General features: G+C 39.5%; 4 protein-coding genes across 8 annotated transcripts; 2 read left to right on the plus strand and 2 right to left on the minus strand.

Moving 5' to 3' along the window:
- Positions 1-33: 33 nt before the first annotated feature.
- On the plus strand, positions 34-3912 carry LOC116840556. Of its 2 annotated transcripts, XM_032807386.1 has the most exons (7): positions 34-1381; positions 1566-1754; positions 2292-2609; positions 2728-2852; positions 2918-3035; positions 3237-3403; positions 3649-3912. In XM_032807386.1, exons 1-7 carry the CDS (start codon positions 1220-1222, stop codon positions 3872-3874), a joined length of 1305 nt encoding a protein of 434 aa, XP_032663277.1. In that variant the 5' UTR covers positions 34-1219; the 3' UTR covers positions 3875-3912. The 2 variants fall into 2 exon arrangements, with proteins under 2 accessions (XP_032663277.1, XP_032663278.1); XM_032807387.1 differs by lacking the exons at positions 2728-2852; positions 2918-3035.
- Positions 3913-4118: 206 nt separating this feature from the next.
- Positions 4119-7420, minus strand: LOC116840559 (snRNA-activating protein complex subunit 1-like). Its single transcript, XM_032807391.1, has 6 exons — positions 6951-7420; positions 6602-6731; positions 6157-6454; positions 5372-5934; positions 4641-4821; positions 4119-4266 (listed from the first exon to the last, which is right to left on the minus strand). The coding sequence occupies exons 1-5, from the start codon at positions 6976-6978 to the stop codon at positions 4695-4697; spliced, it is 1146 nt and encodes a 381-aa protein (XP_032663282.1). The 5' UTR covers positions 6979-7420; the 3' UTR covers positions 4119-4266; positions 4641-4694.
- LOC116840562 (DAZ-associated protein 2-like) lies at positions 7405-20222 on the plus strand. 2 transcript variants are annotated; one of them, XM_032807394.1, is made up of 5 exons: positions 7405-7565; positions 17361-17429; positions 17764-17867; positions 17954-18118; positions 18331-20222. In XM_032807394.1, exons 1-5 carry the CDS (start codon positions 7550-7552, stop codon positions 18508-18510), a joined length of 534 nt encoding a protein of 177 aa, XP_032663285.1. In that variant the 5' UTR covers positions 7405-7549; the 3' UTR covers positions 18511-20222. The 2 variants fall into 2 exon arrangements, with proteins under 2 accessions (XP_032663285.1, XP_032663286.1); XM_032807395.1 differs by lacking the exon at positions 17361-17429 and having other exon boundaries at positions 18331-20006.
- Positions 19923-23975, minus strand: LOC116840554 (recQ-mediated genome instability protein 1-like). 3 transcript variants are annotated; one of them, XM_032807382.1, is made up of 11 exons: positions 23958-23975; positions 23275-23527; positions 22986-23129; positions 22694-22897; positions 22436-22593; positions 21996-22292; positions 21435-21840; positions 21057-21308; positions 20845-20940; positions 20639-20776; positions 19923-20491 (listed from the first exon to the last, which is right to left on the minus strand). In XM_032807382.1, exons 2-10 carry the CDS (start codon positions 23392-23394, stop codon positions 20645-20647), a joined length of 1809 nt encoding a protein of 602 aa, XP_032663273.1. In that variant the 5' UTR covers positions 23395-23527; positions 23958-23975; the 3' UTR covers positions 19923-20491; positions 20639-20644. The 3 variants fall into 3 exon arrangements, with proteins under 3 accessions (XP_032663273.1, XP_032663272.1, XP_032663274.1); XM_032807381.1 differs by lacking the exon at positions 23958-23975 and having other exon boundaries at positions 23275-23699; XM_032807383.1 differs by lacking the exon at positions 23958-23975 and having other exon boundaries at positions 22694-22940; positions 23022-23129; positions 23275-23297.
- Between the last annotated feature and the right edge of the window lie 757 nt (positions 23976-24732).

Below are 24732 nucleotides of genomic sequence, written 5' to 3' on the forward strand. Positions count from 1 at the left end.
ACAACACGTGCGCGCAGATAAAGTCGCGCATCCCCACTCTGTAAAAAAACACTCGCAATAAGCATTTGCAAAGTTCTTTGATATTTATTAGCGCATTATCGCGGCATAAGGTCGTTTGATATATTAAAATTATTTCACGTTGCAAGTATTTTCCCCGTCTTTGTCTCTCTTTGCCATTGTTTCATTTTTTTTTCTCTTTTTGTTTCTTGTATTCTAACAGAATACAATTCTAACATTTCTAACAATTCTAACATCTCTAGGAAAACTGATGACATGCTATATATACCTTAATAATTACTGTTGTATTTTCTTATTGCGGGAAAGGAAACAATTACGTAACGTAATGCATAGTATGTTTCAAGTTGTTAAAATACGCGTATGCATACTGAAAAATTTTACGTCAATGCGTCAGCAATTTAAACCCCGAAGTAAAACGGAATCATAACGCAAAGTAAAATATTTAACATATTAACATATTAAATACGTTGAATTACTGTGCGAGTTTTCTAATTGCCTCAATTTTTCATTGCAGATTTTTTATTTTCATAAATTATACGTTGTGCTTGTATTTCCAAACAATTCCTAATTTTAATTGTCACAAAGGCTCATGCGGCAATATATGATAAACGTGTTTTCGTGAGAAACGAAACTACAAGAGCGAGGATAACATAAAAGAATTTTTTCCTGTTATGAATGCGAAATGTTCGGTACTACAGTGTATGAAAAGAATTCCTGTGGTTTGAAGGCAATGTATTGTATATATCTCAGGACTTGTATCGTGCAAATTTATCGCGAAGCGTGCAGCTGAAAAAATTATGAGCTTGGCAATAAGCTTGGTGTTCGTGAAATGAAATATGGACTCGATAATGACTCAATGTTGCGCGTGTAATAACATCAAGGTTTAGATTTCAATTGCGAGAACATTAGATGTGTATTTTACGAGCGAGTCTGCCTCGGAAAATTAACTTCGTTTTACTTCGAGTACATGGCAGTAGTATTCGATTTCCGATGAAGTGTTTTCGTTATCTTCCGCGGTTTGAATTGTCAAGTGAAGATCGAAAATCAGAGGATCTACATTGGCCATGAGAGCGCCGTCAGATGATCAGTTGTCTTCCGGCGAATCACCAGGACGACGAAGAACGACGAAGCGAGACGCTTGCTTGTCAGCACGACGTAGGTTTGTCGCGTGTCAGCGAGTTTCCGTTTATACCGAGGCTCCATGCGAACGAGTAGTCGCGGCGCTGAGACGCGCGTTCACGTCTCCCGGGAACCCGAAATCGCTTCAGCCGTGGATCACGCGGGCGAAGCCGGTCAAGCAGCGGTCACTAAACACCGGAAGTCTCGGCGCAAGAAATCAAAGAACGCCGCCGGCGATACTAAAGTGCGTTTTCCACATAGCTTTCACGAGGAGTTTGCGTTTGCAATTTTATCTGCAATAGGAGTCGTTATAATTTCCAGCAGTATCTAAACCAAAAGTTCAAACATATTCAATTTTAAGATTTTGTAAAATTGGATTCTCTCTAGACAAGAAACGTTAATTGGCTTTTATTTCTATATCTTTTGAGGTGAAAGGAATGACGAATACATCCACCGAATTCCGAAAAGAGATAAACAAGTCTTTCGTTTTGCCGACAACACCGTCGTACTCGATGACAACAATACAAAATCAGACTAGCTCAACTACAGCTATGCGACCTCGATCTCTCTACACCGCACACAATTATCATCCTCAACCCGAAGATTCAAATTTTCAAGTACCAACTCTAATTTAATTACCTACTATATTTTTAATTAACTCTAGAACTTTATTTTCTAACACTAATCCATCTCTATATTTTATTCTAAGCCTAGGAAGTATAATTTTGCAACGAGAATATGTAAAAGTTAAAATAGCAATAAAACAAAAAATATAAAACAGATATTCTCTCTTTCTTAAGAAAGATAATTTTGCAATAATTTGAACATCACATTCAAGAGAAAAATATTAATAGCATAAAATATAAAATATTAATAGCATAAAACTTTTTTGAAAAAAGTAAGAAATAGTATAAGATTTTTACGAAGATCTTGTGTTTCTATAAACTTTAACGTTTATATAATTTGTTTACAAAAATAAAAATGTATCAATAACAATTCTATTAATGAAAACTGTAAAATCGTAGAATTTAGTAAAATTTGTCAAGTATATTCGTTAGTACTGTATGTATACAACATATAAAATAGAAGTTCGTTATCGCGCTACTTTGTATCTTTGATCACTGACCTTTCTTCTCGCCTGACGATCTTATCAGCGATATGGTGAGTTGTCTAAATACTTTGAGCCGCCGGCGGATCAATGGAGTAGTCTGGGTGGCACAGCGACTTCGGCGTATTCGGGATCGGCAGCGGCGGCGATTTGGCGACAGGCCAGGAAGTCGATCTCGGGCGGGCCTTACTATGCGACGGAGGAGGCTTCCATCTACACAGAGAACTGGAGGGAGCATGACGCCGCGGACGCCAGTATAGGCGGCGTCGTTGCAACCCCCCACGGCACCATATCTTTGCGACTGCACAACAGAATACGCGTAGACATGACCATCGACCGTGCCGTTAGAGTCATCAATTTCAAGGTGATCCCCTGTAAAGATTTCGTAATATTAGTGTGAGAAACTCTGCGGAGGAGGGATGAGAGAATCGGTGTTACTATGTCAATTGATCAGATTTAAATGTATATCTCGTCTCTCGTAGAATAACATAGTTCTATCGTTGAGCGGCCGTGGAGCAGAAACCGCCTTGCTGCACCCGAATGGTAGGATATATCAGTACGGATCACGAGTGGAGATCGTCGCGCACGACACGCATGGCAACAATAAGTTAGTTCAGGTTCTCTCGGTGCTTCAACAACCGCTTTAATTTCGGCTGACTTGCTTTCTCACAGGTACGCGAAAATGTGGTACAAGGGAGTCAGCTTCACGTCGGAACAATGCGCGCTCGTCTATCTAGTGGACACGGCTGGCACCAGAACCACCACGGATTCTTTTTCAGACATGAGCCAGGTTTTAGATTAACGCGTGGTCAAATTAGAACTGCACATTCTATTCGGATTTATCGATATTCGAGTATTTGATTAATCAGTCATTCGATTTTTCACATAATTGTACGAATATTTTTAACGGGAAAAACCTTATTGAATAGTTAGGTCTAGAAATATTTATAAAACTAACTTTCGGTAGACTTACTGTGGCTTTAACTTGCAGGACTACTCACTCAACGTTTTCTACGCGGGCTCCCGCCATGGACCGGCGTGGTTGCAGGAAGCCGCGGCGCATCTCAGTACGGCTGAATACTGGCAGACTGAGGAGGGTGTTGAAAATTGGATTATTAACAACGTCAGAGTGTCCCAAACTCCAGATGGTCTCGTTAGGTATTCGCATTTTGCTTGTATAATCTAAAAATTTCAAAATCAGAATTAAGCAATTCGGTGTTATTAATAAATAAAAACCGGGAAAAAACATTTCAAAATTTTGAAATGTTTCAAAATGTATGTAAGTTAGATAGAATTGTATCATTTTAGGGTGAGGAAAATTGCGACAAGGAATTATAATGTCACGAGATCCTTTCATTTCATCGACAATTTTAAATATTACTAATAAATTCGCTGTACAACAGGATTGCGCGAAACAGCAACAAATATCAGCTGCGTACATCGCCCAGCAACGGTACAGCATCCCTGACGACTCCCTTTCTGCATTGCACCGCTTCTTTGGGTCAAACGTCGCATCTATTTGTACGTCGTGGCGAGCGTCGCATGCACTACGACGGCACTAGTTTCATCGTGAGAAATGCAGGACACAGCGCCGGCTTCGACGATAATAACCAATTGAAGGTGTACTAGAAGACAGCCTCACGGACATATAATCGCTGAGGTTCCTTCCTGACCTGCACAAAAACATTGACAAATGATCAATGTTGATGATATCACTGTAACTGAATCTTCAAAGTTCGTGTCATTTTAAATAATATTCGAAGTTGAGGATTCTGAAAGATCTTTAATGTCTTGGAAGCTTACGTTTCGCGTGTAATCCTTTCGACGCGAAGTAATACAAAAACATATATGGTGACCGAATTTCTTGAAGACTTGTAAGATAAGGAAACTAACGTTGATCACCACTGTGTATTTGCATGTTTCATACAAAGAAAGCGTATCTCAATGCATAGCACAATAACTTTGAATAAAATTGAAGAGTTCAATGTGAGATAACGGCTTATCTTGTCTTTTTCAATAACCTGAAAAGATAAATCTGAAGATTGAGATAATTGAATTACTTTCTTGAGTTCTTGAGAAATTAAACCGTTGCTACATTGAATTCTTTAACTGTATCCGCGTTTCCATATTTATGAACTTACTCGAATTGCATTGCTAAAGTTTAATCATTTAATTGAATTGTCATGTCTATCGTATACAGATCTAGTGCGTCTCAATAAAAAATTCAACGGAGCGCAGCATCTTTTTATACAAAAAATTAATATTTAACTATTACGATTCCCGTGGCATTGCATATATTTTTACAATAAAATATATTTGATGAATATGTACATATTTTTTGTGTCTTACAAACATTCTTTTTATTGATACTATTAGTTAATATTTCATATATTACCGTCAGTTTTTAAATTGTAACCTTGTGTTGTTCTAAAACAACACTAAGCTTCCTTCAAACGCCTTGTAAAGGATCTGAATCAGATTCTATCTCCATTTCTTCTTCAGATTCCGATCTTAACGCTGTTTCAAATGCGTGACCCATCTTGGCCAGGATCAATTTCTTTCGACGACGTATTCGGCTGTCAAAGAATTGTTTATAACCAATTATAACCAATAAGTTCTCTAAATTACGCACGTATATATTCCGTAATCCGTATATAATCGCACTTTATAATACAATAAGGAAATAAATATAGATATTTGGTGCGAATGTTATATATATGAGGAAGTCTGCATGTCAGAAAAAACTATTGTTAATATAATCACTTGTTTCTTCTAATCCGTTCTTATGGAAACAAAGCGCGTAAAAATATTTTCATTCTATATTATCTTTTCTATATAAAATAATTAATGTTCTAATCATGTATCATAAAGAAAATCATGGGATTCTAAGGCCTAAAGTTAATAGTTATTATTTGAAATTTGTTTCAAGTAAAATACTTATATTTGATTTCAGAATTAGATAAGTTTTTCAGTTGAATCATTACTGATATAAATTACTGATATAAATATCATATATATCTTAATTTAACTGAAAAACTTGGATCTGACTCTGAATAGAACTCTAAGTATCTTATAAGAGGCCAGTTTCAAGTAATGACTATTAACAAACCTAAGAAGATTACTCACCGTTTTTTAACTTTATTATTCTCTTGGTTGTTAGATGCTGAAGTTGGTACCGTCGATGATGATGACGATACTAGTATTGGCATTGACATTAGTAATGATGCTGATGCTGATGCTGATGCTGATACTGATGCTGATGTTGATGCTGATGCTGATGCTGATACTGATGCTGATGCTAATGCTGATGCTGATGTTGATGCCGATGTTGATGCTAACTCTGACGTTGATAATGACGCTAACTCTGACGATGCAGACGTTGACGGTCTCGGTTCATTACTACAGGTGTTCTCGTCAAAAGTATTCTTAGAAAATATTCTGGTTTCGGCTTGCATTGTACGAATGCAGTTAATAAAATCATTCGCCATGTTTGCATCATAAAGTTGCACACTGGAGATATCTTGTTCACCAACAAAGGTGCGCTTCTTCTCCTCATACAACTTGCTTAAGCTGTTGATTGTTGATAGCAATTTTCCAGGTGCTGCCAGATCTTTGATCTCAGGTAATATATTATAATAATCCAGCAAAGGCTTTGACTTGCTCTTGTGGAAATGCTTCTCGATGCCATACTGCAAGTATATACATACACTGAGATACTATTAACTTATTAGATAGCCACTATATTTCTTTAGAAAATTACCTATTAATATATCTCTTCAAAGTTGAATCAGAAGACTTTATGCATTATTCAGTTTTGATTATTAATATATAATTTAATAATTGTTGATGTTTAAATGAAACTAATTGCAATTTGATATTAATAGCATAAAAAGGTTAAGAAGCAGACATACCTCATTGTCACTAATGCAATGGATAAATGCACAATCAACAATTAGTTTGCACAAAATATAATTAGCATCAAGATATTCTTCCACCTTAACTTGCTGATGCAGATCCATCAAACATTTCCAATCTGACAAAGTCATTCTAATCTTTGCCTCATCTGATCGCACCATGTAATACACACTATACATGAGATACAGAGCACCAATACGTTCTTTTAAGCCAGATGCATTTATCAGAAATTGTTTTGTTACATGAAGAGCATTTTTATAAAAGACAATCAAGACTGATTTAGAGGGCTGACAACTGTAAGTTTATAATTTTCATTAATTCTCATTCTTCAATAGGTTCATATATTTAACATCTGGTATTAAATCATTTGTGAAAATCTTTATAAGGAAATTTTATTCTTACAATTCTACTTTTTCTTTCACTAAAGAATCAACTACTTACTCAAATATTAATGAAAACTGCATTTCTCTCCAAATTTCACAGAAATTTTGAAAATGAGTATTGTAAGTTAACTCAAAACGTGTTAATAACGTTTGACAATCATATTGGAAGGCCTCCATCAAATGTTTACCTGTTAATATAAAATAAAGTCGTAATAATTTCTTATTGGAAATGCTACAGTGTTTTAATAGAACAAAATACTTATCACTATATAAATAATACGTTACAAATAAATAAATGCGTTACGTTATAAATAAATGCTTTATTACAGACAAATATGTGGATATATATATATATATATCTGAATTTTTGTAAAAGTTCTACCGCTTATCTCTGAGTGATTACTTACGTTGCAATTCAATGGTTTTGGTCGTCATATCTGCTTATTTACAAATACCGAATATACTGCTAACTGACAGTGCTTGACCATTTAACCGGTAACCTTGCGTCGTGTCACACTCTACCCAAAAACCTTGGATCTAATTTTATTTGACAACCGTGAATTGAATAATAGACAAATCAGCCATATAAAGCTCGTATCACAAACTGAGTATTGGTTGCTCTCTAGAAAGAGACACAGTACTATTTCATTGGTCAATTATCATCTTTAAATCTTGCTCAATTCTGATTGGTTGAGTTTTAATTTCGCGATCGGACTTAGCAAAGCTGCGCAATCAACGTGCACGATTCAAGACGCTGAGAAGCAGCCTTTATATCGCAACACTCTCATTGGTGGAGTCAACGTCCAATTGAACTGCGAGGCGCGGGCAGCAGCGCGCGGCGCCGTCGCGCCGCCACCACGGACACGCTCAATAAAGGGCGCTAGTGTCTGTCAAGTGTCACAGCCGTTCCCGTCGGCCGAACAGTGTTGCGAGACTCGAATCGGTGAATTAATTAGGAATAACGTACCACTTTTTTTTTAGTAAAATTGTGAAACTTTAAGCAATAATGACCGACAAGAAAGGTAATTATACGACGTAGTCACGCGCGTTACCGTTCAGTTGCGTGTAATGTACACCGACAGACCCCAGAGGGAGAGGGAAACATACATACACACACATACACACAGGTGCACACAGACACCAGGAAACGCGCGTGCACATATACACACGGGACATACTCCGCACACACACACGTACACGTAATACACACGCGTGCGCTCGTTAAGATAAGCCGTGCCTCACCACTTGTCACTCGACGCGACGCACGGTCATCACCCGAAGTGACGCCGGCGTCGACGCGACTCCTGGTGCACACGGCTCACGATGCGACGCGGTGCGTCGTCGCTCGCGCGCCGGGGCCCCGGGCGTCGGCACGGACCGCTCCGAATACCTGGCCTGAGTTGACAGGACAAATCAATACCGCGCATCGCGCTGGGAATACAAAATGGCCTCCGGAGACTCGCTCGTTCTCTTTCTCTCTTTTTTCCTCGTGACAAAAGAGAGAATTTCGTTACATTTCATACTGGTTCGTGCGCCAAATTTGCAAATTGTCGTTCACACGTCTTCTCTGTTCCCTTATCCGCAATTCTTTCGGAAACCCGTTCCTATCGCGTCTCCTTCGAATTCTTTTCGAAGAAATTCACTACACAAGGCCCTCGAGGGCACTTGGACTTTCGTGTTCGTTGATACCTCTCGCAAAATTGCGCATTATTTTCTCCCCATGCGTTTAGATTATACTTTTAGATTATTAATATTCTCTCTAAAATCAGCTAAATCTTGTAAATTCTTACGTATTTTTATTTTTTAATTTCTTCTTGATAATATTCATAAGCTCTAGTTCTTTGTGATTCTTGGTCCTATGTGCTTGAGATACTTCAACACAGTCTCAAACTTCTTTTAAATTATAAATATCTTTCCCAGATATTTTTAGATCCTCTCAATCTCAGTAATGATGTGTCTTTGGACACACTCTCACAGTACGTTTAATTTTTTTCTTTCTTAATAAATATGTATGCTTTGGTACATATATTCCAACAAATGCATACATATATATACTTGTTCTGTACACACATATATATGTTTGTATGTATGTGTATACATATGTATGTATATTATCTCCTTGAACTTTAAACGTACAGTTATGTATCTTTTCTCCGCAATATATACATTTACATGTATTTAGCATTAAAACATGAGTTTTAGCTTGAATTACATTCAATGGAAGTTCAAAGGATAAGAATCCACTGTGATGGGTCTCTACTTGTTTCACGGTTGTATATGCTCTCCAGAGGTCATCTCTTGGTATTACTCAGTCGTATTCTTACAGATGCAGGAGCCGGTTACGAATGAGAATGCGCAAACGTTCGTGTATGAAAAGTATGATCAAAGAAGGGCTCGCAGAGCTTAAGAGAGTATCATGTACGGGCAAACGGTTTCGCGCTACCCAATTACGATCGAATAGACACTGCAGGGTCAAAGCGATCGAGTTCACCTAAGCGTCTGTCTGTACGCTCAAGTTGCTCCAGGTGTCACGGATCTGCTCGGTTACTATCTGCACAACACAGCAGAGCACAATAGATCCGAGATACCCACGGAACAGCTCTGGCAAGAAAGAAAGAAAGAAAGAGAGAGAGAGAGAGAGAGAGCAAGAGAGTGTGTGTGTGAGAGAGAAAGAGAGAGAGAAAGAGAATATCTTTCATGTAAATGCCGTTCAGAGCAGTTAAGCTCCAGTTGCGACATTTTATTATCAAGTCTGTCTGATCTGTCCCCAAAGCAGGTGCTGCGCTCCTGCAGAGCGCAGTATTAAGGATACGTAAAACTTAGCCTGTAAATGGAGAGCCGATGTGCTCCTTAAACTCCATATAATACTGTTAGTAAGAACAAGCGAAGATACTGTTATACTGCTGCGAATCTGCTACCGTTTATTATACCTTTGGCGGTGTAGCAGCTTGAGCGGAGGGACAGTGCCTACAGTTTGGCTGTCAATATGTTTGCAGCGGACCATTACAAAGACGATTTGATCCCAGTCAGTAGGTGGAGCTCCGGAGACCGGCGCAGCCTAAGCCACGTATCTAATCTCACCTTACTCTATATATTACCTTAACTCACTACGTGTTTATACCAACATAATTACGTATATACACACATATATATATTATATAAATATGTATACCACCTGAATATGCTGAGGCTGTTTGGCAAGCCATCCCGGTTGCTTCTAATGTTTATTGTTGTTACTCAAATGCATATGCCCTCTCGCGAAGACAAGATTAGCCGAATATGAAAAGAATCCACTAAAGTTAGAGGATCTACGGACCTGTAGATAACTTCTTGATTCCACATTGACCCTCCGGAATTGCTTTGATTCCAGAATTATACCGCTTCGCAGATCCCACAACTTCATGATGCATAATACCTAAAATTCAGCTTATTAGTCTCACATATTGGCTGTTTTATTTAGCATTTGGATCTCACGGAGTAACGGGACTCCGTGGATCCTCCGAAATTTTGCATTTGTGTGTTCACACTTTCGCCTGCTTAGATTTCTAAGCGAGTCTCTAGATCCTTGATAGACTCCTGAGTCGCGCTTAATCGTTAACGCGTAATAAACGCGAAGCGAAATCGTGATCGCATTAGCAGGAAGCGAGTGGCACTTTCAACAAGATTAGAAGCGATCGTCGGCTTTCTTGTAGCCTCAACGTACTTAAAGATATAGAACGCACCAGGCGTCTCCCGATTCGAAACAAAAAAACGTGCCACGTTTAAGTTACGAATCGCGTGACTTCCACGCGGCCGTGCTATGTTACGAAGTTCTCCGCGCGAAAGTTCGCATTTCGGGAAATACTCTTCGAAACCGACGACTTGTAGCTAGTCAGACGATCGCTGAGGAACCGGCTGTGTTCCCTCAGAGGAAAGAATGCAAACGAAAGCACGATTGTTGTCGAACTATGAAAGAACTATCGAATGTACTGTGCGAAAACTTCACGCGGAGAAAGCTCGCGCGCCCAATTCGAATCGGTTTCCCACTGTCGCGACCGTGAACGCCGTGTGACGCGTTCACGTCGTTTGATCGGTCGCTTTTGGGAATCAGAGGCGTGGGTCGCTATATATCCAAATCAATATGGTCGTAAGATATTGATATGGGTGTAACTATATTCCGTACTGGAACTTCGTGGTATTGGCTGATTGCTTTACTCATTGTTCTTTTACTATCTTTCCTTTTTCTTTTCTTTATTATTCTATGCCCGACGTGTCCGCGCGAGCGCGCTCGCACGCTCATGAACATTCGCTCTGTAAAATTGTAAGCTCTTTTGTTACACATCTTAATATTTCTATTTTCGTGATAACAGAAGACTGTCCTTGCTAATAACAGCAATGCGCGAAAAAGTAACTTTAAGCAAAATTAATAAATCTGGCACAATTATAAGTCTGTAAGACTTTCAGATTCGGAACTATTGCACGCTATGAAAACAGATAATTAGAATAGAAACGTCTAACTTATATTCCGCTAAATAATATATCAGTTTCTATTAATCTCATATATTTGCTGAAGAATAATTAGAGCAAGAATTTTCTATTTATAAAAATCTTGAATCTTCATCGGTAATATATTAATGCGTTAAATTATATTCCATAAGATCATCAATTGCTGGTAATTCTAATATTGCAAAAATTAATTGATTATCCAGCATTAACACAAGTTTTGAATTGATAACTAATTCGTAAATCTTGAGCTGTGCGCACGTGCACGCGCTCACATAGCGGCTGGACACGAATGCTGTATCTAAGCTCGGCATATTCTTTTGACGATACTTTTACTTCACTAGGAACTTGCCAGCTCACTTTTAACAAATAGTGCATGTCGCTTTGAGCCGCGCCACAAGTTTCCCGAGTATTGTCGCGCGACAAGATGCAATTGAGAGGACAAATAAGAACAAAAAAAAAATCGAGAAAGTTCCAAATTGAAGGAGAACGCACAGTCAATCGACTGACGAGAAAACTCGTGGCAGCGCTCATTTGCACGTTGTAGACACGTGTTATAGAAAGTCAGAAAGAGAGAGAGAGAGAGAGAGAGAGAGAGAGAGAGAGAAAGAGAGAGAGAGAGAGAGAGAGAGAGAGAGAGAGAGAAAGACATCTCGACTTCCTCCTCCGACGATCGTAGTCGTAATCATAGGTCGATTCTTCAGTATAGTTTGAGTTTACAGTAGCTTGACTTTGAACGTCGTAGGACGATGGAAGCATTCAAATCACACGAAACGTAATCTCACTCTCGTCGGCCGTGACTGCGATTTGTTGCTCTCGCGCGTGGTTAACTTCAGAACGAAGAAAAAAAAGGAGAGAAAGTGTGTACGCGCGCGCATGTGTATGTGTATGTGAGAAAGAGAGAGAGGGGAATGAAGAATGCGTACGAGAGCTACGCAATCGCGGCTGACCAAAATACAAAAGTGAAATTGCGTTCACCCTTTTAGCATCCCAATAGTAGGTCTCCTTGCGAGTAAAAGGAGCTTCAATTTTTCCATGAGTTGTTATCTCGGTTCGCATGCTCGGAACGTTTTTTCCTCGGCGACGAGGGTCCTCAGTACGATCGTCCTTCACTCGGAAACGAAAAAAAAACGAGACATGATAGAGCGCGAAAAAGAGAGGCGAAAAAGAGAAGCGAACAGAGAAACATATTGCAGGGAAGGATCGAAGGAAAAAAGGACGATCGTACACACAGTTCCCCGGCCCCGTTGTTTCTACAATCGTGCATGTTTCTTTTCTTTCAATATACTGTTTTAGCCGGTTCTCACGATTTCGCCTTGTACACTGGTTACTTCATTCGCATTCGATCCCTCCCGGACACCTACACCTTATTTATTACTTTTGCTTACTGGTAGCAACTTCGATCACATGAAGGAAGGCGGGATCGAGCGAACTGGCGTAATCGTGTTTTGAACCGTCGTGTTATTGTGTGATCACCGTAGCTCCGTAGATGACCTTGACGTCGCTCTTTCCGGGAGACTCGTCAGCGTCGTTTTCTTCGCGTTCTTCTTACGTCGTCCACATGTTCCATGTACATACCATACGTTTATTAACGTATTACACATTCGCACTCGTGCGTGTCACGTCGCTCTTGTTTCGGATGCTGAGCGGACCCCGCTAAGAAATCGCGAGACGAGCTCTCCCGGCCATGCGACAAACTGCATGCGCATGATTGGCAAGATGTATTAACCGTGTATACTGTTAATAGTGAGCTTAAGCGAAGTAGCGTTCGTTCGATACGTTGGTCGATACTGGACGAGGGTGCCCTCGCGACGATTGTTTCGCAGATCACCGGAAGCAAAATAGACGCTAAGGTTTTTCCTAAGATCTTGTCACTCGAGTCTTGTTTCTTGTCGAATCTAGTTGACATTTTCCGGTCGCAACAAAGACTTGAAATTGTAGCCCCTTTCAGTAGCTACCCTCTCTGTAAAATCAGAAAAACGTGATTCTTTTCTTGAATTACGTTCTCCTTATTTTCATAATGAACCGTTATCTAACTGGTGGTGTGTATTCTTAGCACATTTCCCGAATTGCCACCAGAGAATTCGCATACTCACAACTACCTAACGATCCTTTTCTCGTCGCGCTTCCAGTGGTCACAGTCGTTTCGAGGACACTTCCTGTTCCACGGAAGCATTTCGATGAGCCGCCGTCCGGTAGAAAGAAAAAAAGAAAAGTAGACGCACCCTTGGCCTCGTTGGCCAGCCATTTCACGTGGGTCGTCGAGTAGACTGAAACGAGCAAAAAAATGAGATCAGAAATGAATCGTGCTCTGAATAGCGTCGAACTGCTCATTGGGACAAATCGAAGAAGTCACAGAGAGAGAAAGTGCGTGCGTGAGAGAGAGGGAGAGAGAGAAACGAAGAGAGAAAGAGTGCGAAAGAAAAGGAAGCTATGGACACTTTTCGACTTATCATTGAAGCCGTACTAGCATTAATTATTACAATCGATTGTTACTGATTCGATAATTGTTTGCACCGTGGCACATTGATACATAACTTATTACTGCAACCGAAGGCTGCGCGAACGCGTAGACGGACCGGATGATGCAACGCGGACTCACGAACGTGTGTGTGGAGTGTTTAGAGTGAAGTTATTCTCGCCCGGATCTTTCGGTCACCCCCGAATCTTCGAGGCTTTTCCTTCTTTCAATTAGCTCCTTCTCGTGTATTATTACGATGATGTGCGGAAAGCTGTACTGACGCGAGCCCAGGCGCAACTATTTTTCCTTCCTCCGTATTTGACTACTCTTCTTCGGTCGACAGTCGCGTCTGCACACCTGGGCATCGCAAAAATGCAAAATAGCTTCATCTGCATCATCGACACGGTGAATTCTCACGAGATCACGCAATTTGTGGCGGAAACGGATGTGTGGGAAGCCGCGTTGGACCGTTCGTCTCCGCCCGTTCGACCAGCCTTCGGTCATATCATGGATAATTTGGTGTGGGCTGACGTTTATGTTAGAGTATAACATGTCCATCCAGCGCCAGAGCAACCGCGCGCACGTCGCCCGGAGGACGAAAAATCCTCCGCCTTGGAATTCGCTTTTTCATTCGCGGGAACAATTTCTTCTTACCCATAATCTCCATCTTTCTCAAATGTGTATCTTTTTTTGGACGGCTTGGAAGAATCGTTTCCTCAGTTGTTGAAGCAAGTAACTTTCCAAAACTTCGTGTTTCCTCTGTCGTTCTTCTTCGCTTTCCTTTCCTTCAAAAAATGATCTCCGGAGATTGTACGCATCCTCCATTTTCCTACATACTTTGGACAATGTATGTATATATATATTAATGAGAAACGAAAAACGTAGAAACACTCGAAAGGATAACCGACCTCTTGATGACGGCGACGCGCGGCGCATGACGCAATTTAGATAATTAAAAAGACTAGAGAGAGAAAAGCAGGCGGCCGAGCGTCTCGCGGCGTCGCGACGCGGCCGGTCGCCGACGTTTACCTACTTACTTATTACACACGATTCCGAGGAACTTTTAATCATGTTTGACCTTTATCTCTGGATATTTGCAGAAATTTGTGGTTTGCTGAGTCTTGTCACGACTTTTTGAATGTGTGGAGCCCGATATGTATATATAGTCCACCGCTATATATGCATATATAAATATTACATATATATATTTATATATATATACATAATCATCGTACCACTATACTCATTGTATAAATTACACATTCACCGCCCCGAGAGAGAAAGGGAGAAATGTACAGTCTCTCTTCTCCTCGGTTTAACTTTGTGAAGTCGCGTCTCGTCATCGACGCTGACGATGACGAGGACGACAATGACAATAATGACGATGACGACGATGATGATGATACATAATGATAATGATAATGTAACGAGATGATGCTGAGACCGACTGTCGTTCTCACATCGCGAGTCCTTCGATTACTTGGGCTTGTTTTAACATCACTCTTTGGAGCAACCGTTATCCTTCTTACCTCCTGGCTTTATTTTAGCTCTGTTTTGTCGTTTTTCTGTTCCTCGAACGCGGTCGAGTCTCGGGATTTGCGACGGTCTATCACTTGGATCTGCCTCTCTTGTCCGTCTCGCGTCTCACATAAAATCGTATTTTTCAGATAAATTGAGATTCGAGTTCATAATTGCAATAAAAATGTAACGTTGAAGTGCATACGGATACGATGGGTTAATTAGCGATCAATGAAGTAAATAATAAACGAACGAATTGTTAACATGTTGATTATATTTGCAAAGTGTGATCATAAACGAACGTTCTCGATTGAATGTTGAAGATCGATATGCCAAAATATTACGAGGAATCCGATGAGCCTGTAATGAAGTTCCCGACTTTCCTCATCGCTCATCGGAACATAAATCTCAGAATCTTTCAAGATCGTTAAATTTGAAGCATGCTACTCCTTGAGTAAACAAACTATTTTAAGCAAAACGAAGTTTTAATTGCTAATAACCAAAACTTTCATATTAGTTTGCGTAAATTTCATGCAAACAAATACCAGATATTCCAACTTACAAGATGTTGTTCTTTCATATCTATCCTAATTCTTCTTAAGGATTCAGAAAGCATTCACGCGACAATTCAATATGTTAACAACTTATCTCGACGATCTTTTACATTCGAGTATCTTATCGTTGACGCCTCTTTCAGTTGACACGCGAATCCCTCAGGCTCGACCTCTTAGACGAATGTATTTGGCTTTTACCTTGATTGCGTAACGCTATTTGCTTTGAGATCGGTTTCGTATTAAATCTTAGTTCTAGAAGTAAAGGTTGCTCATCGGCGAGTCGCTATTCGAGAATAGCCAGCAACAAAAGCTTCGGTGGAAAGTCCGAAAATTAGAGTTTGCTAAGATCAATAGTATTCGTTGAATTCACTCTTTACAAATAGCGGTCCCCAATCTCGGGGAAATCTACCGATACTCCGAAGTATTCTCGAGCGCGATTCGCCTCAACCGCTCCTCGATCGTGGATCCATTCGTGTGGATGATCTATTAGCGACCTCGATGGATCCCCGAGAGGATGTGATCAAAGATGACCAACTTCTCAAAAAATCAAAGAACGTTTGCAAAATCTAACAAAGTTTAGATGGAATTATTTAATCTTCAATAGTCGAAGGTCCACATTTCTCCGTCGGTTTCTTTAATTTTTTTTTAATATTGATAACTTTATATACAAATATTAATTATTAGATTATATATTATAATATATTTTTTATACCGTTCTCTTTTATATGAAAAAATTCCTGTCTGACTTTATTGAAAACATTACCGATTATATACATTATGGGGAAATTGTTTCCTCCTCTTTGATATGTTCCAACGCGCTTTTACACTTAAAGAAGTATCATTATTTTGAGATAACAAGACTTTGAATATATGAATCATCACGAAAAAGCGTGATTGTTGATACAAGAAAATGATCTCGAAGATACTGATGGTAATTAATATCAAAAGAACCGAGTCATACGTTCTTCGGTATGAGGAGTAGTTTGTCACCTTGTAAATGTTTTTACAAAAAAGCCCGTCTGCGCGCCAACGCGGTTCACGTTCCGGGCGGAATAAAAGCTCGGTGGCGGAAAGCCCGGGGGGCGACAGACGGGCGTGATATCTTCGGTTATTTCTTTTCACCATTATTTAGTGACTAACATTGTTTGAGCTTTGAATAGTACCTTGATCAAAACGGTGTATGTCATGTGTAAGATATACTTGGGTGTGGGAGTACCACTCTGGGAATCGGTGGCGCGTTGGACGATTTTTCTCCGACGTAGCGGAACAAAACAGACGAATTGTCTTCAAGCTTCGAGCACACCAACTCGAAGCGGTTTTCTCGCATTCGAAAACGATATCTCGGAATAACAGGTCACAGAATGATCTCTTCCATTCTAAAAAAAAAATTGCTCAATATCTACAAACGTGGTAACTTCTATTGATCTGGTTTCTGTCGTTTTATACCTGTTCAAACAACTCTGAGTTGCTTTTCGAATCGTTAGTGCCGCTGACACGAAGAAGTTTGTGCTGAAGAAATCGTCGACCGTTTACGTAGGAAAATCGCGTCGGAGAAAATAATCCAACCACGTTCCCGACCCCGACGACGCGCTCCGCCGCGTTCGACGCGGACGAGGCGACGATTTGTCGACGATGAGTTTAACTTTTCGCTGCCGTGTCAAAACGCGAACGGGGCGCGCCGGCACTCGTCCTTTCTGGCGGTGGTACCACGTACCATGTTGGCTTAGATCGAACACACACACACGCCATTCTGCGGCCTGCAGATTTGGTAGAGCTGCATTTCGCGTTGCCTTGTGTTGCAGCGTATCCGGTGGCACCGCATCCACCGACCGGCTTTGTCCCCGCGCCAACGCAGCCCCCGACCTACGGTGGTAAGGCCTCTCTATCTCTTAGTATTTCCTCTGATAAAACCTCGGCCATGCGTGTGCCTCTATTGTTTTTTTCTTGTTAACGTGAACACGGGCTGCCTGATTGTTTGATTTTATCTACAAATAAAGAAATTTCAGCCGACATATATTGTATGATAATTAATATACACATTGCAACAAGAATACGGCAATTGACGTATGTAATATCGCATAGTAAATGCTCGTTTGTTTGCCGCCTAACGCTTGTCTTTCCGCTTTGAAAGTCGCGAGTTGTTTTGAAAGCCGTCCATCTCGACGCTGTTTTATACTTTAAGTACAATAATATTCATCATTGCAGTTGCAGGCGCCGCGCCCTACGGAGTGTTTCCCAATCAACCGCAGCTTTATGCGACACAGGGTCCACCACCACCGACGTATGATCAGACTCTTACGCATCCTATGGTGAGAATCGCTTACTTCCATGTTTTATTATTAAAAGCCAGAATGAGCCTAGAATTGGGATTTCATCGATAAAAATCCGCTCTTAGATGTACCAACCGATGTACGGACAGGGATATCCTGGTGGATACTTGGCAGGGTATCCTACCGCATATGGACCACTGCAATATTATCCGCCGTTGGCTGCAGCGGCGGCGTATTATCCTGCGGCCGCTATGCAGCCCGCCCCCGTGAGGCCCACTATTATGGTACCTGTAAGTATCGTCATTCAGTGTATGTCTTGTTAGACACACATTGAAGAGTCATTTAAAGTATATTAAGTTAACCGATACCAAACTTGACTAAACTGCTTCTGCATTTATTACCTGAAGCAATGAATCATCACACAGAAGGATAATGAGAGTTTCCAAACTCTTACCGCCTTTCGAATGATACCAAAATGTTCGTTATGTTCTTCATTTCACAGAACGGTTTCGACGGTACTCGCTTCGACGGCATCTCACAGCCAGTTTTGCCGCCACCACCGCCCGGGGTGGCCGCGAACGCCGCGCAATTGGCCGCGATGGCCGGCCACAGTGTGGCTTTGTCGCAAAAGAAGGGTTCGTTCCTGGGAGGAGGAACAGAGGGCGGTTATACCTTTTGGTAAACCACCTACCACCTTTCGTAACACACACATACACGCAAACATACATGACACGTAGGCAGCACAGAGACACACACACATCACACACACTGAGAAATACCCAACACACTAAAAGTCTGTCGGAGGCGATGTGTCGAGACGACGAGATTATGTAGGCAAATTTCCGTTAGAGCTCTGCTTTCCTCGCCACTGCCGGAGGGCAGCTCGTCGATATTCATTATAGTATATACCGTGTGCGCGGACCGATCACATACCTATGCTCATATTCAACATACATAGACACAAAGAGCGATACACACACACACACACACACACATATACGTCTACACACACGCATTTACACATGATACTAAGGCAGCAACCGTGAGAGTTCCCACGCGATTCACATACGGCGATATTTGCGATCGATAAAAGCGATCCAATGATCTCAAGGACACCGCCGCCGTCTTGGTGATCGATCTGCGCATCTCATGTACTGTTGAACTGCAGAGAATCGTCCCGGTCGAGGAAGACTCGGACACGACGCTCGTCGAACACCCCGAAAGCTAATTCCTTGAATGCTCATCGTCCTGCGGGAAAGTTGGGAGAGCGAGAGTGCTGCACGAGAGTTTGTAGGATTAACATCCCAAAAACTCCGAAGGAGCCAAAGGATCCACGATACCGAAAAGTTAACGAAATATCTGCTCGAATTCATGAATCCGAAAGTGTCGGGATTGAAATTCCGCGATCAAAATTCCAAGAGAATCCGAACAACCAAAGCATTTAAATTGCAAGCTCTAATTGAATTCGAAAGAATGAGGTAGCGACTGACGAGAGTCCAAGTTTTCCAAGGCTTAGGATATCAAGAGATTTAAAAAGAAAAAATAGCAATTATAAATTATCTCAACTTTAATTACTAATAAAGTGTTTCCAATGCGACGAAGGATGAAGAATCTGTCATTGTAAAGTTTCTAAGGATTCATGTTTTCGGCAACCCACGACTTCAGGGGATTCTTCGCGGTAACGAAGGACCCAAAGGCTCAAAGCAGTTGACGTGTATCTCCCACAAAAACGGTTATAGCAAAAACACGTTACTGTGAAAGATTAGTTCGATCAACGAGAGGCAGGTTGCCATTGACAAGGAACGACACTGTCGTTGCGCTTACGGAGGCAGGAAGAACGAAAGGATCAAGGATACGGAGAGATTCAATCTCTCGACGATTGTAGGAGCTCACGGGACATATTGCGTTGATATTTATATTTAAGTTATTGTTATTTAAACAATTTATTTGCAGACCCCTTTAGAAACAAAATCATCAGTGCGACGTGTTTCGATGATGGATTAATTTTGTATCTCGAGAGAATGAAAGAGAGAGAGAGTGAGTGAACGAGAGAGAGAGAGGGAAAGAGAGCGAGAAACAAAAAAAGCAAGAGAGTAGTGGAATGAGTTTTATATCATGGAAAAGTGTGCAATAAGCATAAATTTATTGTAACAATAAAGAACCGATATTAACTGAAAATGTGAACTTGTTATTACATTGAATGTGTGTGAGTGAAGGAGCGTGAGAGATAGAGAGAGAGAAAGGAGAGTATGTATGTATGAATAAATGTGTGCGAGAAAGAGTGAGAGAAAGAGAGAGAATGAGCGAGATAGAACAATGAATCGAAACGAAAATGTACCACTGCGATGATCAAGTGTACCAGTTAATAAATGCTATGGTCATGCAATTCGTTAATCGAAATTTGTTCTTTTTAGACAATAGATGTAAAACTAAAGAGACTAACGTCATTAGTATCTTTAGTTCGATTCTAAAATAAGAAAAACATTTAAGCAAAAGAATAACATTATATGTCCATTTTTCGACGATCCTAGGACATCCTGTATGAGCACGTATCGATTACAATCGTCCATATATAGGAAACGGAATAGTGTTTATTATAGATTTTAAAACAATAAGTAATTTTATCCTTTCCTCCTATCCTTCCTTCCTTCCTTCATAATCTCCTAGACGTAAAATACATTAATTTAAATTTATTTCTTACGATTATTAATTATAGTTTTCGAATCAGACTGCTTTATAAAGTAGTCGAGTACTCTTATAAACTAATAAGATCTCTGGATAAGGTCTTCTTATTGTTTACACGAGTTTACCTAGTTTTATGCAGACCTCTTCGTAAGCTCTTTCTTTTGCTGTGTGATCTCAACAACTTTCGGTATTTGATCCTGAGTTAATTCCAGCTTCAACAATGCGTCCAGACTCGCAATTTGATGTTGCGCCTTGCGTAAGCTCTGAAGAATTTAAATTTGAAAAGAATATCACTTTCAATATCGATTTCTGTATATACAATCCAACTTACAAGTCGTAGCTCGTTGTTCACTTGCTGGTCCGATTTTGCGAGCTTCTTTTTATGTGAAAATTCTTGCACGGTAAATCCGAGAAATTTCTCTAAAATCTGAAACATTTCAGTACATTAAATTTATGAAGTTTCAAGATATATGAAAAAAGACTCGAAAACTTGGTCGCAGTTAGACCAAAAGAATCTTAAGAGTATTTTTCTTTCTAACATACCTCGGAATCGAAACAGACTTCTACGCTGGAAGTATTATCCGTGATCTGTGCCGTCACCGCCCAGCATTTACCTTGCTTAGTTAACGTCGAATGATTCGTCACATGGGCCCTTACGGTCCTGTATATTGTTCCCGTGACATTTTCGCGGAGTACATCGCTCAGAACATAAATTTTTGGAGGAGACGGAGGAACGAAAAAGTCTGTAATCGTTTTCGTTTTTGGTATTTTCTGAACGAATGTCGAAGTACTCGCCTTTAACAAAAATAAACTTACGTGAATGAAGAACGAGCAGTTTTAATTAGACAAATTATGAAATTTCTCAAATGATAATGGCATCTTCGACACATAAAACAGAGATTATCTATCTAAATATAATACCATAGATTTCTCGTTTCGCGTAGTCAAAACTTCCACGGAAGTACATTTCTCAACTTCCATTGTGACATCATTCATCAATCTCGGCCTAGATATTCCTAGCGAAGAACATACTCCAGTTTTACTCTTAATATTGAAAGAATTTCCACTTTGTTCTTGACAAATAGCTTTCGATTCTGTGTTAACTATTATCTCGCAGTCATTGAAATCGAAATCATCATCAGGAAAATCCGTGATATCCTCATTCTTACAAGACTTCGCGGGAAATGACGGCTCGTTTCGAGAATTTTGTGCAGAAATTGATGTTTCCTCAATTATCATTAAGTCGTCCTCCTCTTCAAAACCTCCAGTTTTTACTCGCGACGATGGCAATACTCGCAAGGGTCTTATACGAGCATCTTCACTGGACCTAGAATGATCATTTAGTATAATGAGAATAGAGAATAATAAATACAATAACATAATTATTGTATTTGATTACATTATTATATAATAAATTTATATTAAAAGATAGATATCTATTGCGATTAATATAAAATTAAAAGCAATCAAGTCTATACCCACCAATCCTCTAAAGGTTCAAAATCGATATCCTCCAAAAATTCTTCCGCGGTATCGTTCCCGACTGTTTGAGTGTTCTGTCTTTGCTCCCTAGTGTTTGTAGGGCAATTTTGAACAGTTCTAACTGCTTCTTGACTGCTTTGCCGTTCAATCTCAGTTACTGCTTCCAAATCAACAGCTTCCTCAAAATCGTCGTCGAAGAAATTGTCTTCATTGGTAGGATTTGACGACAGGTCCTGATTATTTTGATTCTTGATTAGTCCATTGTCATGATATGGGTCAGGATTCTCTGGCTCATCTCTGAAGAGTATAACTGAATGAGCTAAAATTATAAAGCTAATTGTCTACAAAATTTCTGAATGAAATATATTCAGCTGTAATTGAATATATTTATATTCAAAGAAAATTAAGGAAAACTGATAAAAAAAATGATATAGTCTTACAGAGCTCTAGATAAGACATTCTCTAGTGCATTGGGTTTCAACATAGATTCAACTTCTCCACCAATTTCTCTGTATTTGTTTTCTTCCAGCAATATAATACCACGTCTACAATTAACTGGACCAATTATCATCACCTTGTAGCCAGGAAGTAATGTACCCTGCAAAATACTTGTAGAATAAATATTATATAAATAATTGGAAAAGGATCAAATAAAAATCTAAATTTCTATAATAAAACGTGTCACAGTAAAATCTTACCATTACTTGTTTAAGTGGAGTATATTCTATTGCTGTAATATCCTGCACTCCATCTGTGAGGCATAACTGCATCATTCTTCTGCCTTTTGGTTCCCATTCATTTAGTTTCTCATTCTCTGTTATTTCTAAATTATCACTATTGACTTTCCGAATATGACATAGCTGCTTGTACTTGGAACTTGCTATGTCATACATCTTGTCAACCTATGTTCATATTGGACAATCTTGATGCATAATATTTGAATCCCTGAAGCCAGGATTATGAAATAGCTAGGTCTTCCTTCAAGCTCACCTGGAGAATATAAGTACCAGTTAACACAGTGCACACCTGCTGTACCAGATTCCTTGGGAGACATCCGTTTTCATTGCTTATTTCACGTAGGTCACTCAATTGCCACTGGCTCTCCACAAATTCCAAAATGTGTTTATCGGTTACCTAGAGTGATATTGTGTTAATATTCGAAAAACATTCAGATCAAAGAAACAACTACTCTGCACTTTTTACAATTTATTATTAAAAACGTGTTTTATAATCTGAATTATTAATGACAACAAAAATAACAATACAATTTGTAACATACTTCATGAGGGGCTTTGTCTTCAATAAAGAATTCGAGACATTCTCTTAGCCATGAGTCATTCATCACGTAAAACTTTGCATTCAATCTGTTTTTTATCCGCCGCAGTAGGTTTTCGTTCATTTTCACGTTCTTGTCTTTCCTCTTTCTCGATTACCAATTCGAATGTCATCGGGTACGTTTCGCGCGTTAAAAGCTTATGTAAAATCCATATTGTATCCAACGACTGGCTCTATTCCGAAATTCACTGCCAATACTGAAAATCTATAGTTGATGTAACTCATAGAATAGAACTCATAAAAATGAACTCATAGGCCGATATTCATAGTCAGATCTTATATTTAAGATCAACTTAAGTACTATCTTAAGATGTCATGAACCAATCACAGAGCCGTATTCGCATCTTAAGACATTACTTAAGACGATCTTGAAATAAGATTCGACTATGAATACCGGCCATAGAACGTATATCATAGAATTTCAGCACTGGCAGTGAATTTCGGAACGCAACTTAACTTATAATAGCGAATAAAATAAAAGAAATTTTCAACGATAAGTTTTGATACAAATAAAAATCGCTCTCGCGATAAGAATAATAGAAATGTTCCTCTCTAAAAAAAAGCATGTAAGAGATTTGATTGTTGCCGCTTTTCTGCGATGCTGATTGGTTTTCTCGCTTAGCTCACTTCATGTGGGCTGCGGCTTGCTTCATGTCGTTTGCACCTGTCAAATTACTAGGCAAATAGCTGTCATCGCGTTATTGGTAGGTCACGAAAAAAAATACAGAAGAGATATGTCTCTCCCTGTTTCTCACTGTCTCTCCCTCCCCCTCCTGTCCCTGACTATCTCATCCCTGTCTCTCCCACCCTCTCCTGTCTCTGCCTGTGTCTCTCTGTCTCTCTCTGTCTCTCACTATAATTATTAATTAATTAAAGTATATTTTAATTTAATTTAATTAAAATTATAATTTAATTTAATTTAATTTTTATTTAATTTTTATTTTACATTTTTTATTGTTTTTTATCAGCTATATGGCACGCGTGTAGCGCGCGCATGTATTATTCTAGTATCTATAAAAGAGATATTTTATAGCTGACAGAGACAGTGCACTATACAGCACAATAGTTACATTCAGAAGAAAGAGTGATTTAGGGAGCGTTTAGCGATTATCACTCTTGATTAGTATAAACTTCTAGATGTATAAAAACCTAAAAGAATGCTCTAATCACAGATAATAATCACTAAACTATTATCACTATTACTGTTTTTTCGCAACCAATGTCTATATTCCATTTTATTTATGGTTCTATCTTTAGTAACTTCTGCCTCGAGATATTAGGTTTGTCGAGTTACTTGTACTATTCACACTTTTACATCTAATGCCCGTTGCACACTAGTGCACCTCAAACAACACAAATTTTCCAAAATACATTCTGAAGACATTTTCAGGACGAAGGGACG

Source organism: Odontomachus brunneus, unplaced genomic scaffold, assembly GCF_010583005.1.
Source record: "Odontomachus brunneus isolate Ranch 3 - 2012 unplaced genomic scaffold, Obru_v1 Obru_scaffold_010, whole genome shotgun sequence".
NCBI classification, from domain to species: Eukaryota; Metazoa; Arthropoda; class Insecta; order Hymenoptera; family Formicidae; genus Odontomachus; species Odontomachus brunneus.